Source organism: Panthera leo, chromosome D4, assembly GCF_018350215.1.
Source record: "Panthera leo isolate Ple1 chromosome D4, P.leo_Ple1_pat1.1, whole genome shotgun sequence".
Classification (NCBI taxonomy): Eukaryota; Metazoa; Chordata; class Mammalia; order Carnivora; family Felidae; genus Panthera; species Panthera leo.
This window is the reverse complement of record NC_056691.1, coordinates 82,099,198-82,113,491: the sequence shown is the minus strand read 5'-3', so window position 1 is coordinate 82,113,491 and position 14,294 is coordinate 82,099,198. Positions and strand designations below refer to the sequence as shown.

Below are 14,294 nucleotides of genomic sequence, written 5' to 3'. Positions count from 1 at the left end.
TTTTTTGTCCTACCTCTTATTCTTCCATTCATCATTGTTTCACGCTGCTTGTCCTGTCACATCCAGTAGACTCATGGATTTAAGATTCTTGGATTTAACATTGCCAGTCTATGTTATTTGTGAGAGAAACACCAAAGGTTTGTGGTATGTAGCGATATGTAATTTTGTTAAGGTGAGGCCAGTATGGAGGGCTGAGTAATTTAGCTAACAAAATAATTTAGTAACTCACCCTATAACTAAATAACAGAGAAGATCCCAAGTTAACACCTACCTCCCATGGCCTGCGGCCATCCATAACTAAAAAATTAGTAAATTTCTTCTTGTCTAAAGAGCAAATCAAGTAATTTAATAATTTATCCCTAGAACAACTTAGCGTCTCCAACTTGTTACAGGTCTGTTTTGTTTTCTTGTTACTTATTTAGGGATATGAGAGTAAATCTCAAGAAATGATGAAAAAGTTTATTTCTTTGTGGGAAAAGGCTCCAATTAGAAAACTGGTTGTGAACTTTGAGCAAGGAGAAAATCTGGACAGAAATGGTTTTTATCTAGAAAAAAAGCTTTGTGATTGATTTTCATCCTTTTATTATATTTGAGGGTTTCAAAGGATTATTTACCTTTTATAGTTTGCTTCATTTTATAGGGGACAGTAATACTATAGTATTTACTAGTGTCCAAATTAGTATGATTTTTAAACATTAATACTCAAAAACAAAACAAAAGAGACAGGATTGATAAAGAATTGAGAATTTTTTATTTTGTGGTAGCCTTTAAAACAAAATATTTATCGGGGAGCCTGGGTAGCTCAGTCGGTTAAGCGTCCGACTTCAGCTCATGTCATGATTTTGCAACCTGTGAGTTCGAGCCCCGTGTCGGGCGCTGTGCTGATGGCTCAGAGCCTGGAGACTGCTTGGGATTCTGTGTCTCCCTCTCTCTCTGCCCCTCTCTCTCATGCTCTGTCTCTCTCTCTAACTCTCAAAAATGAATAAATGTTAAAAAAAAATTAAAAAAAACCCAACAAAATATTTATCATCTAGCACATAAAAGTTCATATAAAGACACTATAGCCACCCTTTAAATGGAATACTTTGGGCTTTATGGAAACTGAACTATCTTATCCCTGTTCATTTTGCAGTGTACTGTTAAAAGTGTCTTCATGGTATTTGTAAATTTGGAAATATTCAAAAGTTTTTGGAAGTGTGAGTCATGAGTGTGGAGGATATAGTCTATTAAATTTTCATGAAATTCATTCTATTTCTAGGCTCTAATCTGCTCCACTGATTTCTGGGCCAGCGTGTCACTTCAATTATTGCTTTTTAAATTTTTGATATTTTGTTTTCATGTAATTATACCACTCATCCATCTTTGTACAATATTTCTTGATGGTTTCATTGATTTTTTTTTCCCCCCAAAGGAGCTTTAAAATGATTTTTGTTGAGTATTAAGTAAATCTATCTTGAGGGGATTTTGATTGAGAATGTAATACATTTGTAAATTACTTTGGGAAGTTGATTCTTTTGCAGTATATATTTTCCCCATTCTGGAGTTTGGAATGTCTCCTACAAATCTATTTTAAAAATCAAGGCCTTGCACCAGAGGTTTCAATGCCAAATAGTAAATAGATTTCTAATGTGATCCATAGTTTTTCTATAGTGTTGACACATAGCTTTGTATTTTATATTATTACTGTATTATGAAATCTCAATTTTTTAAGGTGCCAAAGTCCTCAGCAATTTGGAAAGGAATGACTGGTTATCATGAGTCACCATCATGCATTTCTAGATACTTTCTCAAAGCTAAGAAGTATCTGTTTCTCGTAGATGATGTGTGATACAGATGACCTTTTTTGAAGTGGTATTCAAAACACTAGATTTGAGGTAAACGGTAATGTGCATTATACCAAGAGTAACCTGGATGAATCTTAACCAAAACATGAAGGAAAGATCTCTAATTTTCTTTCTTTTTTTAATGTTTATTTTTGAGGGCATGAGTGAGAGAGGGTGTAGGGGATGGACAGAGAGAGAGGGAGACATAAAACCCAAAGTGGGCTTCGCCCTGACAGCAGAGAGCCCAATTCGGGGCTTGAACTCACTAACTGTGAGATCATGACCTGAGCTAAGGTCGGATGCTTAACCGAATGAGCCACCCAGGTGCCCTGGGATCTCTAATTTTCTGATGTGGTTTAGTAGAATGAGGTTTTTCTTCATATTCCTGTGCAATTTTTTTATTGTCTCAACATTAATTGTTTCACAGTAGTTTGATAATTAATGCTATGATTTGACTTAAATATTCAATATTTGCATATCCTACTTTTCAGGTAATATTCCTTGTATTGAAGTAATTGTTTTCTTTCTTCTTCTGACAGAGATCTATTAGATCTTTTGCCAATGATGATCGCCATGTAATGGTGAAACATTCAACAATCTATCCATCTCCAGAGGAACTTGAAGCTGTTCAGAATATGGTGTCTACTGTTGAATGTGCTCTTAAACATGTCTCAGATTGGCTTGATGAAACAAATAAAGGCACAAAAGCAGAGGGTGAGACAGAAGTGAAGAAGGATGAGGCCGTAGACACCTATTCCAAGTGAGTGTGGCCTGACCTTTGTGGTGCTTTACTGCAGCGCTCAGAAAAGCTCAGGGTTCTCTTCCGCTGGGCTATGTTAGGTTCTTTAGGTTTTCTCATTTATATGACCGTAGACAAGGAAGTAAATGTTTGTGGAATTTTTCTGAGTTACATTTGAAACGAAAGCAAGAAAAGAATAATAATTAGACCAGAAAAAGAAGATGGACTTGTTCAGGATGCCTTTTGAGAGTGCACCAAGCCCTTTAAAACTGTCATTTCTGGAGATTATGAAATGTCACCTTTTTCATGTGTTGGCTTAGCCTCCTAAATTCAGAAATAAATAGTTGTGTTTTGGGTCTCTGGGGAAATCATAAAATGTCATTTTTTTTTAAAGGTACTTAAAAATCCTGGTGGAAAAGAGAGAATGCAGGAAAATGTGTTTCTAAATGTATTTTTGACCATATCTACCTTGTTGATTCCTAGTGTTCAGCACAGTGTCTTGCACTTAGTAAATGCTCATTGGGTATTTGAGGAATGAATGAAGGACTAATGGGAGCCAGAGCCTTCAGCTTTATAGCAGAGTATTCTCAGTGTTGTAACAATAGTAAGAGATGAGTTAGATGAAGCCGCAGGGTAACTGCAGTCACATCATGGAACTCTGTGTGCCGTAATAGTAAGCTTCTTGTCTTGAGCAGTGTCATTATGGTTGGAATGAGTATGATTTACTTTAAAGGAGAAGCTCGTTTGACTTACTGTATTTATAGGATTAAGAGCATTGCTTTGGCTGCAACTTATAAATTGAACATGGAGGTTATAGAATTTTTTCTTCAGCTTTCATTTCTAAGTGTTAGATAAATAAGAGGATGAATGCCTGGGTGGCTCAGTCGGTTGAGCGTCTGACTCTTGATTCTGGATCAGACCATGATCCCAAGGTTGTGGGATTGAGCCCTGCGTCAGGCTCCACGCTGAGCAGAGAGCCTGCTTAAGATTCTCTTTCTCCCTCTCCCTCTGTGTGCACGCGCTCTCTCTGAAATAAACAAAGAAACAAAAGTGATAAATAGATAAAGAATAGTGGGGAAGTATTGATAAATTGATTTTCTTCACTGACAGTGTAACCGTTTCATCTTCAGATGCAAGGTAATCAGTTTCAGTTTTCAGTTGAACTACATAATTCTTTAACCTTGTTAACTCTTTGCAGGTAATGTCTACATTGTGTATAGTCCTACCCTTGTCAGTTTGAAGGTTCTTGGCAGTAATTTTTTTCTTGTATATTATGGTTTTAAAGTAGATACTTCCAAATTTTGAGGCTTATGTTAATTAGTAGTAGAATCCAGTAATCTAGCCCCAGTCTCTGTGCAAATTGAATAGTCATGCACTCCATATTTAAATTGTACTTTGGAATGTGTTTATGCCCTTTCAAAAACTTTTTTAAAATTTTGATGAAATGTGTATAACAAAATTTGCCATTTTTTTCCATTTTTATTTTTATTTATCTATTTAAAAAAATTTTAATGTTTATTTTTGAAGGAAACAGAGCATGAGTGGGGGAGGGGCAGAGAGAGAGGGAGACACAGAATCTGAAGCAGGCTCCAGGCTCTGAGCTATCAGCACAGAGCCCGACGCGGGGCTCGAACTCACAGACTGTGAGATCATGACCTCAGCTGGAGTCGGATGCTCAACCGATGGAGCCACCCAGGTGCCCCATACCATTTTGCAGTGAGAGAATCGCAAGCAGTCTCTGGGCTGTCGTGCAGAGCCCAATGGGGGGGTTCTATCCCAGGAACCCTGAGATCAAGAGTCAGACGATTCATCATTTTTTTAAAAAAGTTTATTTATTTTTGAGAGAGAGAGAGTGCGTGCAGGGGAGGGGCAGAGAGAGAGTGAGACAGAGAATCTGAAGCAGGTTCTGAACTGTCAGAGCCTGATGCCGAGCTCAAACCCACAAACCATGAGATCATGACCTGAGCTGAAGTCGGACACTTAACTGACTGAGCCACCCAGGTGCCCCAGATGCTTACCCATTTTTAAGTGGAGTTTCATTTATTGTTGGAATTCAGGCCTTCTTAATACTTCTTCCGTTGTTTATTTTTAAGGCTGGACAGACTTTTGAAAAGTGTTCCAGCAGACTTTTGCTTAACTGGATCAGGTCACTGTGTTTTTAAAAGTTTTTAAAAGATCATGTGCTCCACATTTTCATTTGGACTTGTAAATATAGCTCTGTGTGTGGGTACTCTTGACTGTCTTTGTAAAGTCTTTCCCTTTTGTGAACAATCCCAGGCTGAGCACTTTTTGCAGTTCCTCCCGTGTGGTAGAGCTCAGGGAGCGCAGAATGTTTGGATCCTTATTTTGTATAAAACAGAGGCAGGCACATCTTCCAGGAACAGAGCTGTTTTCTGATCATAAACACGAATTGAGCTGCTGATGTATGCTAATTACTACAGAGGGCACCAAAGTGGGTGAGGGCTAGCTTCTATTTATTAAGCACCTTCTATTGCCAGGCACTGTTAAGCAGCTTGTACCTGTGTACTCTTTCTTTTTTTTAAACTTTTTTTTAATGTTTATTTATTTTTGAGAGAAAGAGTGCAAGCAGGGGAGGGGCAGAGAGAGAACGAGACACAGAATCCGAAGCAGGATCCAGGCCCTGAGCTGTCAGCACAGAGCCCGACTCGGGGCTCAAACTCACAGTTCATGAGATCATGACCTGTGCTTAAGTCAGACGCTTAACTGACTGAGCCACCCAGGTGCCCCGCCGTGTGCTCATTTTACAGACTACTCAAAAGTCAAAGAAAGGTCCCACTATTTATGTTATTAGGAATATGAGGGCTCTGTTCTTAATGTTAAGTAATACCCTGTGTTTGCTTTACAATATCTCCTATATTTAAATTCAGTACTAAAGTTGGAGTTCATTTCTCTGCTCAGTCTTGTTGTCTTCTGCCTAAGACCAAGCGTATCCTAATTATGATATAGAGTTTAAGTAGCAAGTAATAGTGGTTAGTTAATAATGGCTCGCATTTATTGAGTGCCAGTTACTGTACCAGACTGTTTTTCACATTATGTTATGACAAATCTGTTAGTCTCTGTGATTAGCGTTTCCCTCTTCTGCCCCCATTTTACTATAGAATTTTCAGTTGCTTCAAATTTGCATATGAAAAGAGTAGCTCAGAATCATTAACAAACTTTAACTTGCTTTAGGTCAGTGAATGAGTGTGTGTGGTGGAGTCAGGATTCCTATTCATCTGTTGGACCACAGGTCCAGTTTTCTTAGCATCTTTGTCTCAAATTTCTGTGACTATGTAGATCAGGGAGAGATTGTATGCTGGTTCTGGGGACCAGAAAAAACTTGATGAAGGAAGTAGCATCTGTAGTAGGCTCAGAGGATGGCTAGGCTTTCTGTAAGCAGCTGAAAAGTGGGGGGAAAAAAAATCTCAGCAAAGATCTAGGTGTGAGAAAGCATCGGGACCATTTAGGGAATGATAGCTGTTGTTTATTGAGCTATTAATATATGCCGGGATCTGGGCTAAGTTCATTACTTACATTAAATTACATGATATTCTTAGTACCACTCTGTAAGGAAGGTATTTTTTTTTCTGTTTTACAAATGAGAAAGTAAGTTCAGAAGAGTCAGGTAATTTGTAATTTACCTAGTGTCACCATGGTGAGTGGCAGAGCCAGAATCTGGACCAGGAAGTCATGTTGTCTTCTCAGTTGCCTCCCAGGATGCTAAATGTTTACTTAAGTGTTCAGTGGGACACCTGGAAAGAAATAGGCAAAGTGCCATCCATGCAGTGCTGTTGGAAGATTATTCTGGTAGTGGTGTACTGTATATAGTAGATTGGAGGTGGCAGAAGTTAGTCGTTAAGGCCAATGAAGAGGTGGTTATTGAGGTAGTCTAGGTGAGAGGCACTTCGAGCCTGGAAAGAAGCTAGTTTGAAGGCATTTGTTTGAGGGTGATTGTGGAGGGAGAATTCATCACTATTACTAGTTTGGGGAGAATGAGAAGATGAGAGGACAGGGATACAGAAGAAGAAAGAATGAAAGGCTCTCTTCTTAATATCAGATAATTTCCTATTTGGATCACTTGCTTTAAAACCCTTTTTCTTTCTGTATTCGTACTACCCTTATAGTTTTTTTTATTGATTTAATGTTTATTGAATCTCTAAGGTGTGCCAGCCACTTAACCAGGATGGATTAATTCCTGTCTTGTTTCTACTGCCACAATTTGTTTCTCTCCCTTCTCCCTTCTCCCTTCTCCCTTCTCCCTTCTCCCTTCTCCCTTCTCCCTTCTCCCTTCTCCCTTCTCCCTTCTCCCTTCTCCCTTCTCCCTTCTCCCTTCTCCCTTCTCCCTTCTCCACTCTCCACTCTCCACTCTCCACTCTCCACTCTCCACTCTCCACTCTCCACTCTCCACTCTCCACTCTCCACTCTCCACTCTCCACTCTCCACTCTCCACTCTGCTGATTCTCTGCCCTAGCCAGAATGACCTTTTCTCTCTTTAACCGTATCAAGACTGCTGAAGTCAGACTTTCAGATTGCCTTGCTTGACCTCTCTAATTTTGACCTCTTCTTTCTCTGAACTTGGGAAGCAACTGTAACAATGTAAAGAATCCGAGTGTTGTGATTACACCAACCTAAGTTTGAACCCAGGCTTTGTGTTTTACCATCTCTCTGAACTTGAACAGTTAGTCAGCTTTTCTGAGATTCACATTCCTTGTCTTTTATTTTATTTATTTTTTTATTTTTTTTTTCAACTTTTTTTTTTTATTTATTTTTGGGACAGAGAGAGACAGAGCATGAACGGGGGAGGGGCAGAGAGAGAGGGAGACACAGAATCGGAAACAGGCTCCAGGCTCCGAGCCATCAGCCCAGAGCCCGACGCGGGGCTCGAACTCACGGACCGCGAGATCATGACCTGGCTGAAGTCGGACGCTTAACCGACTGCACCACCCAGGCGCCCCACATTCCTTGTCTTTTAGATGCAAATTTGTTGTGAAGTTTAAATCAGAGTTTGTGACACACAGTTTGTCCCTTTTAAGCAGGTTACTTTTTGTACTTAACTAGAGTGTAAGCCTCAGAAGCAGGGGAGATTGGATTTCCTTTAGTATGTTTTCTGTTCTCAAAGGCTTACTTGTTGAATGACTGCTAACATTAGTTACATTTTTGCGATATGGGAAATGAACCAGTAAGAGATTTTTAGTATTAAAATTAAGGATAGATGTTCATATTATTTTGATGCACCAGTTCATGACTATGTTCTTTGAATGTTTGTTCTTTTAGCCACAGCCGGATTTGGAATGCATATACTGGCAGAATATCTTCGGTTTCTTCCTTCATTCCTCAGCTTTTTAGTTTCATTGCATTATTCTGCTTTCCCCATAATCTTTTGTGGATTCCTAGAATGATACAGCTAGACGGCTCATGTAGCTGATAGCTGTTTTGCAGTTATGGATACTGAGCCAGCAGGCTCTACTCTGCTCTAAGAGTAGAGTTCAGGTCTTTTAAATTTCCACCCTGATGCTCTTTTTCATTATACTTTGGTGTTCAGGTTTCACAAATTCTTTAATTACTAATAAAAAGATAAAAGGAGGAAGTTTAAAAATAATTTAAAAAATGTTATTTAGGGACTTTGCTAATAAGCACTATAGATATAATAAAGAATTAAAAGATCTGTAGTATGAAATATGCTCCCTATTGATTCCTTAGGGAAGATAGATACTTTATTAGTCTTAATTCCGAGACTTAATTTTTGATCATATGAATATCCAGGAAGCCAAGTGATGATTAAGTGATAGTTTGAGAAATAGGTTGTAAAAGTAATCATTTAGACTTTTATTTTTAGGGATCAAGGTGGTCGGACATTGTGTGGTGTAATGAGGATTGGCCTGGTTGCAAAAGGCTTGCTGATTAAAGATGATATGGACTTGGAGCTGGTTTTAATGTGCAAAGACAAACCCACAGAGACCCTGTTAAATACAGTCAAAGATAATCTTCCTATTCAGATTCAGGTGAGTACAGTTTAATTGCACCTCTAGGAGAATTTGTAAAAAGGTGAAAACAGTGACCTTGATGAAATCAATGATAAGAAATTGGTAATAGTAAAGGGTAGGGTACAGACGAAAGGAATGCTGCTACTCTGGGTCAGTGACTCATCCATCACATTTAAAACAAACTTCTGCTGGTTAGCACTCAGGATATATTTATCGGATTAAGATGGCCCTTCAATTTTCAGGTGTGCCTTGCTCAGAGGCTTCATGTTTTTCAGACTAGGTCTCTCAGCATTGTAAACCTCTTGGAAGGGGTGGTATAATGCAGAAAAGATCAAAAAGAGCCTAGACAACTAGAGACTTTTGTAGGTGATAACTTTTCAAATTGAAAACTCAGTTAATTTAATAGTCACCCATTCATTCATTCTGTTAATGGAAAAGTCCCTGTTAATTCCTTGTTCCAAACCTTTTTCCAGTTGGATGCTTTTAGAAAATTTTGATGTTGGCATGCCTTTTTGGCGAATGCTGTTGTGAAGTCAGAAGGCTCCTCAGGGCTGAAGACAACAGGTTGGTCTGGGGCTGTGGCCACCCTAGGACCTGCTCTGCCAGTCTGCTCCAAGGCCAGCTGCATCACTGTTTGAGAAACCGTGATCACCTTTCAGTTATAGATGTGTCGTCAGTGGTATAATTAGATTGTAGCTTTTTGATGATTTCATATTGGTAGTCCTTATATTCATGTCACATAAATAGATAACAGCCCACAAGGTCCCCCAAAGTCCTTTGAGTTGAATGCTCTCTTTTCTTTAGTCGGTTTCTTTTGTAAGCAGGCTCTTTTTTTTCCCCCAAGTAATATGAATTCTAAATTTGTTTTTACTTGCTTTGTTACTGGATAATTTTCTTTCATATTTACCAGTTGATCTTCAAAACCACCTTCCTGACTTTTTTATCTACTGTTCTTGGCACTCAAATTTGTGTTACTTATCGACACATTTACCTATATTAATTTTTGGAGCACTATTGTTTCATTTTGCCTTAGATCTTAAGATTTTCTAGGTTACTGAGCATATATTTGGCTTTTCCATTTTCATTTCTCATGAAGAAATGTTCTTGGTCTTTCAAAGGGTTAAATTTATTATAAAAAATTATTTTGAGTCCGTTTGTTATCATTTGGGAAGGGAGAGTGGTGAGCAATGTGGAATACAGTAGGGCTTTGAAGAAACAGCTCAATAACGAATTTCTGGCTAATTATACTTTTTATTACTAGCATGTTAATAAAATTCCTCATTTCTGTATTTTATGTTTTAAAATTTAATCTGTATTCCTGCTTTTATTATGGTGAACACTGTTACTCTTAAATCAAATCTCGGGTAAAAATAGTAGTCCCAGGGTGGGACATGGAGGCTTTCAACCATCCCACCTCCACTTCTGCTCCTGCAGTGAGTCCTGTTTCTTGCGAGAGTGGTCCTGTTCCTCAGCTGTGCCAGGGTGGAAAAGGGGTTAGGAACCAGGACTATAACAAACCAAAGTTCTTATTCTGAAAATCTATCACATGTCTCCAGTATTGATATGAGAGATTGGGTCAAATTTTAGTCTGCAGTAATAGAGCTTTCTCTGTGCAGATCACAATTGTGTAAACTCTGCATTTTTTCTCTCCTCGGCGAGGGTCTTTATTTTTGGGCACCACAGTTTTAACATGTTTTTGTTGAGCTCTCAAGTAAGTGTTCAAGGGAATGACCCAGGAGAGAGTGCAGTCTCTGTAAACCATTTTAAATTTGAAGAGACCGGGGCTTTTTAGGCTAGAGAAGACAAAAAAGAAAAAAGACAGATACCTTTTGATCTTTGAAGGGCTTCTTAGAGAAGGTAAAAGAGGCCTGAACTCTTAAGACCAGTGGTAGACATCATGAGAGAGGTATTTCGCTTTAACATAGCCAATAGTATTATCCAGCCCTTGAAACCAACTGCTTTGTGTGATGGTTAGATCCATTACTATAGGTATTTGGGTAAAGGTATCCAAGTGAAATGGGGACATAATTAATTGTACCCCCATCTCAGATTAAACTGTATACATGTACACATATTTGCCAATATACATACACACAAACACACACATATTATTACTATTAGGGTTAATATTTCAGAAAATCATTTTAAGTGTGATTTCTGCCTTTACTCTCTACCTCCCTATTGTTTTCTTGGTGTTTGTTTGGAAAATCAGTTTCTGATATAATTATCTTATTTTCTTATGAATTGAAAAATCTTTTTCCTTAGCACTTACCATAGGAAAACTTTCAGTAATCTAACTACCTTAATTAATTAAAGTTGTACCATACCTCTTTCCTATATACTCTTTTCTAGGTCGATTTTAGAACTTCCTTGAACCGAAAACTTATACTGTGGTGATCTGCATGCATAGGTGAAAGTTAGTTTGACTAATTCTCTGCTCCACATCATTATTATTATAGTGGCAATGTGAGCAGTTTTCTGCTTTTTCTCTACAATCTAGTTCTGGTTTTTCCAGTTACTGTGTGGTCTTTCCCTTCCTTGGTTTCCTCTATTCAAAATTAGGATAGTGAATTTTCTATTTGCTATCTTTTTTGATATAAATGTTTAATGGCAGAATGCTATTTTTATGAAAATGGGTTTGAGTTCTTTTAGTGCACACTAATGAGGAGAAACCTAGTAGTGTTTCCGTTCAGCTATTTATGTCAGGTAATAGATATAAATTTCACCACCAAGAAAGACCTTGTATAAATTATTAAACTATATGTTTAATGTATAATGTTAAGTGTAATTTAATATGTGATTCTAAATGTTATTTTGCGGGAGGCCCTTGAATTACATGTATGTAATTATATGTTAGATGAAGCAGTGTGTTTTCCTATGGATGTCAGGTAACGTGTCCCATAATGATAGGTCTCACTGGAGTGATCTCTGAGACCTACCTGTTCTTTGGGAAAAGAAGTTACTTGTTTATACTGATTTTTTCCCTGGTAAGTGCCAATGTAGAGATCCTTTTTCATTCTTTCTTACTTAGTTCTCTTTAAAAATCTATGTAATCTTATATAAAAGTCAATTAATTTTATATTTGTATGTCCTTAGCAAGTAGGAGTTCTTTTGAGATGGTCCTGTCAAAAAGGGATGTGGCTTAGAGAGGATTCTCAGCAATTTATTATTGTACAGTTGTTCTCTGTAAGAATTTCAAGAATAACAGTATACCTGTTATCACATAATGATGCTGTTGGTATTTTACTTTCAAATATTAGAAAGAATGGTTTTAAAGATTGTTTAATAATTGCAAAGATGGTTGACATTGTGATTGCTTTTTGAGGGGTGGAGAAAGAAGATTTGTTGGTAAGTTGGGAGGAGAGAGAAATGTTCTTCCTAAACTAAAGAGCTATTAAAGACTTTACTCCAGCACAGTAATACTGATAGTTAATAACATTTGAAAACTAAGAGTCATTCATTTTTTGAGATCTTAATCTAATTGGGTGTTTTTGAAATCTTGGTGACTTTCAGAAACTCACAGAAGAGAAATATGAAGTGGAACAATGTGTAGATGAGGCTTCTATTATAATTCGGAATACAAAAGAGCCCACGCTAACTTTGAAGGTGATACTTACTTCCCCGCTAATTAGGGACGAATTGGAGAAGAAGGATGGAGGTACACATGTATATATATTTGTTTTGTTCATGTAAGACCTCTCTTGAATGCTATGTTAAGTGTGCTTTATGGACATAGAAGTAACTATCTTCATTTGTTTTATACCTCTCCTAGTATTTTAAAAAGCTTTATTTCTGCATAATCGCCATATTTTGCAAAAATGTATACATTTGAGATATACGTTAATTCAAAAAAATCTGTTGATTATCATGTTGGTCTTAACTCTGCTTTTGTTTTTATACTACTTTAGTATTTTGTTTCACTTTGTCTACTATTGCATTGTGATTGGTATCAGCCAATCTATTCTATGTGGTTTGGCTATTAGGATTTGTAGTTTGATTTTAAGATTAAATGTCCAGAAAAATATTGCTTTCGAATTTACTCACTTGTTTCAAATGACTCATTTGCACATTGCTTTTGACTTCCAGTAACTATTATAATCCTGTAAGATTTATGCTTTACCTAATTGTCCATGTGTAAATATGTTTTATAATGTAAGAGATATAAATTGGGACATTGTTTTCTAAAAATTAATCTTTAGTACATTTTTTTCTAGGAAGTTTGTCATCCTGTTAGCATTCTATATATGACATATGTGGGAATTATGCCTTAAATTAATTTTCTTCTGAAGTTAAAAAGCATTCTTGTATGGATGGCAGTGTCGTCCTCATAAAAGTAGAGTGAGAAGTCTATTCAGTTTTGAGAAGGAATAATGGGCTTCTTTTTCTGATGTTTTTATCCTGTCAAGTTAGCTTGTTTCTGCCTCTGAGTCCTATCCCTAGGAACACTTGCCATGTGATATTTGTCCTATGTCAGACCTTTGACCAACTGGCCCCTCTCTGTCATGACAGTTTAGAGGCAGTGTGGCCTTTCTGGGCCAGTGGGGACTCGCTGTTGCTGTTTCTTCATCACTAGACATTCAGCAGGTCCCCTCCCTGAAATACCAGTGCAGTAAGAAATATTGGTCAGTTTCCTTATTTATGTCAAGTTGATGGTAATAAAGGTGTAGTAAAAGACACATTAGTGATGTTAGAATTTAGAGTTTAGGCAGACATGACTCATAGGATCTCTTAAAGTAAAAGTGATAGACTCTTTTTTAAAAAAGTTTTTTGGGGTAACTAAAATCAGCTGTACCATACCCCACAAATATAAACTAGACACATAATGAGTCATATTTCGAAATTAAAGTGCATCCAATCTGTAATTGGGTTTATGCCAGTTCTTTCTTTCTTTCTTTCTTTCTTTTTTTTTTTTTTTGCTGTATATAGTATCTGTAATACCTCTGAAGAACCAATCTTAAGCAGCTTAATTTCTTTAACAGCTTTACAGTTCACCATTAACTGTAGAACTATAAAATGATTTCTGAAGTGTCAAGATAATTCTGTTATTTCTGGTAAGCTGTGTTCTACTTGACCCTCTAGTGTAAAGCCAACCACTTCTAAGAATAGTTATAATTATAGGTATTATTAACAATAGAGATAGTATAGAGAGGTGAGAAAAAGACTGAAATCGCCAAAGACTAGATTAATTATACATCTGCTTGTAGCTGTAGGTATCTCTTTTGTTAGTTCGTTGAAAATGTTAAGAGAACATAAGGCTTTCTTTTTTTCCTCGTGGTTTTGTGTACTTAAGTGAGATTATGTCATAGTTTTCTGTGATACCCTTAAGCTTAGTCTGTTACCTTTATAACTTTAATTTCTGTACACAGAGAAGCTGGAAACAAATTCTTAGTGTACACAACCCTTACTAGAAGACTAGTTATTGTAGAATGGAGTTTGTAGTAAAGTGGGAGAGTCATAGTCTCTGTTCAGGGTGTTCGGGTTACTAAGGGATCCCAAGACCCTTATGAGCTGAATCTCATCAGTTGATGTTAACGTTATTGTGTGGGATCAGATAAGGTGAAAGAATCTGCCTGGATGTAATGTGTAAAACACATTACTTCCTCTCGTTTTGAATGGAAGAAAGATTTGCTTTGCAAATATTGTCCTTAACCTCCCAGCTATGTTGACTCACTGTTATCTCTTATAATTTGCACATTTTGTCTAACCTGGGCTTTTTCAAGATTCATTTTGATCTGCGCTGCAGTTTCG

The 14,294-nt window shown here is 37.2% G+C and overlaps 1 protein-coding gene across 11 annotated transcripts in view; it reads left to right on the top strand.

The window, feature by feature from the left end:
• LOC122204861 (spermatid perinuclear RNA binding protein) overlaps positions 1-14,294 on the top strand; it is a 72,824-nt gene that overhangs the window by 1,388 nt on the left and 57,142 nt on the right. For all 11 annotated transcript variants that reach the window (XR_006195816.1, XR_006195814.1, XR_006195810.1 and 8 more), the window contains exons 2-4: positions 2,363-2,583; positions 8,399-8,564; positions 12,060-12,204. Coding sequence is in view for 5 of the 11 variants with exons in the window: in XM_042912626.1 (XP_042768560.1) it covers positions 2,363-2,583; positions 8,399-8,564; positions 12,060-12,204 (532 nt within the window). In the remaining 6 variants the exon portion in view is untranslated. The remainder of the gene's footprint in view (positions 1-2,362; positions 2,584-8,398; positions 8,565-12,059; positions 12,205-14,294) is intronic.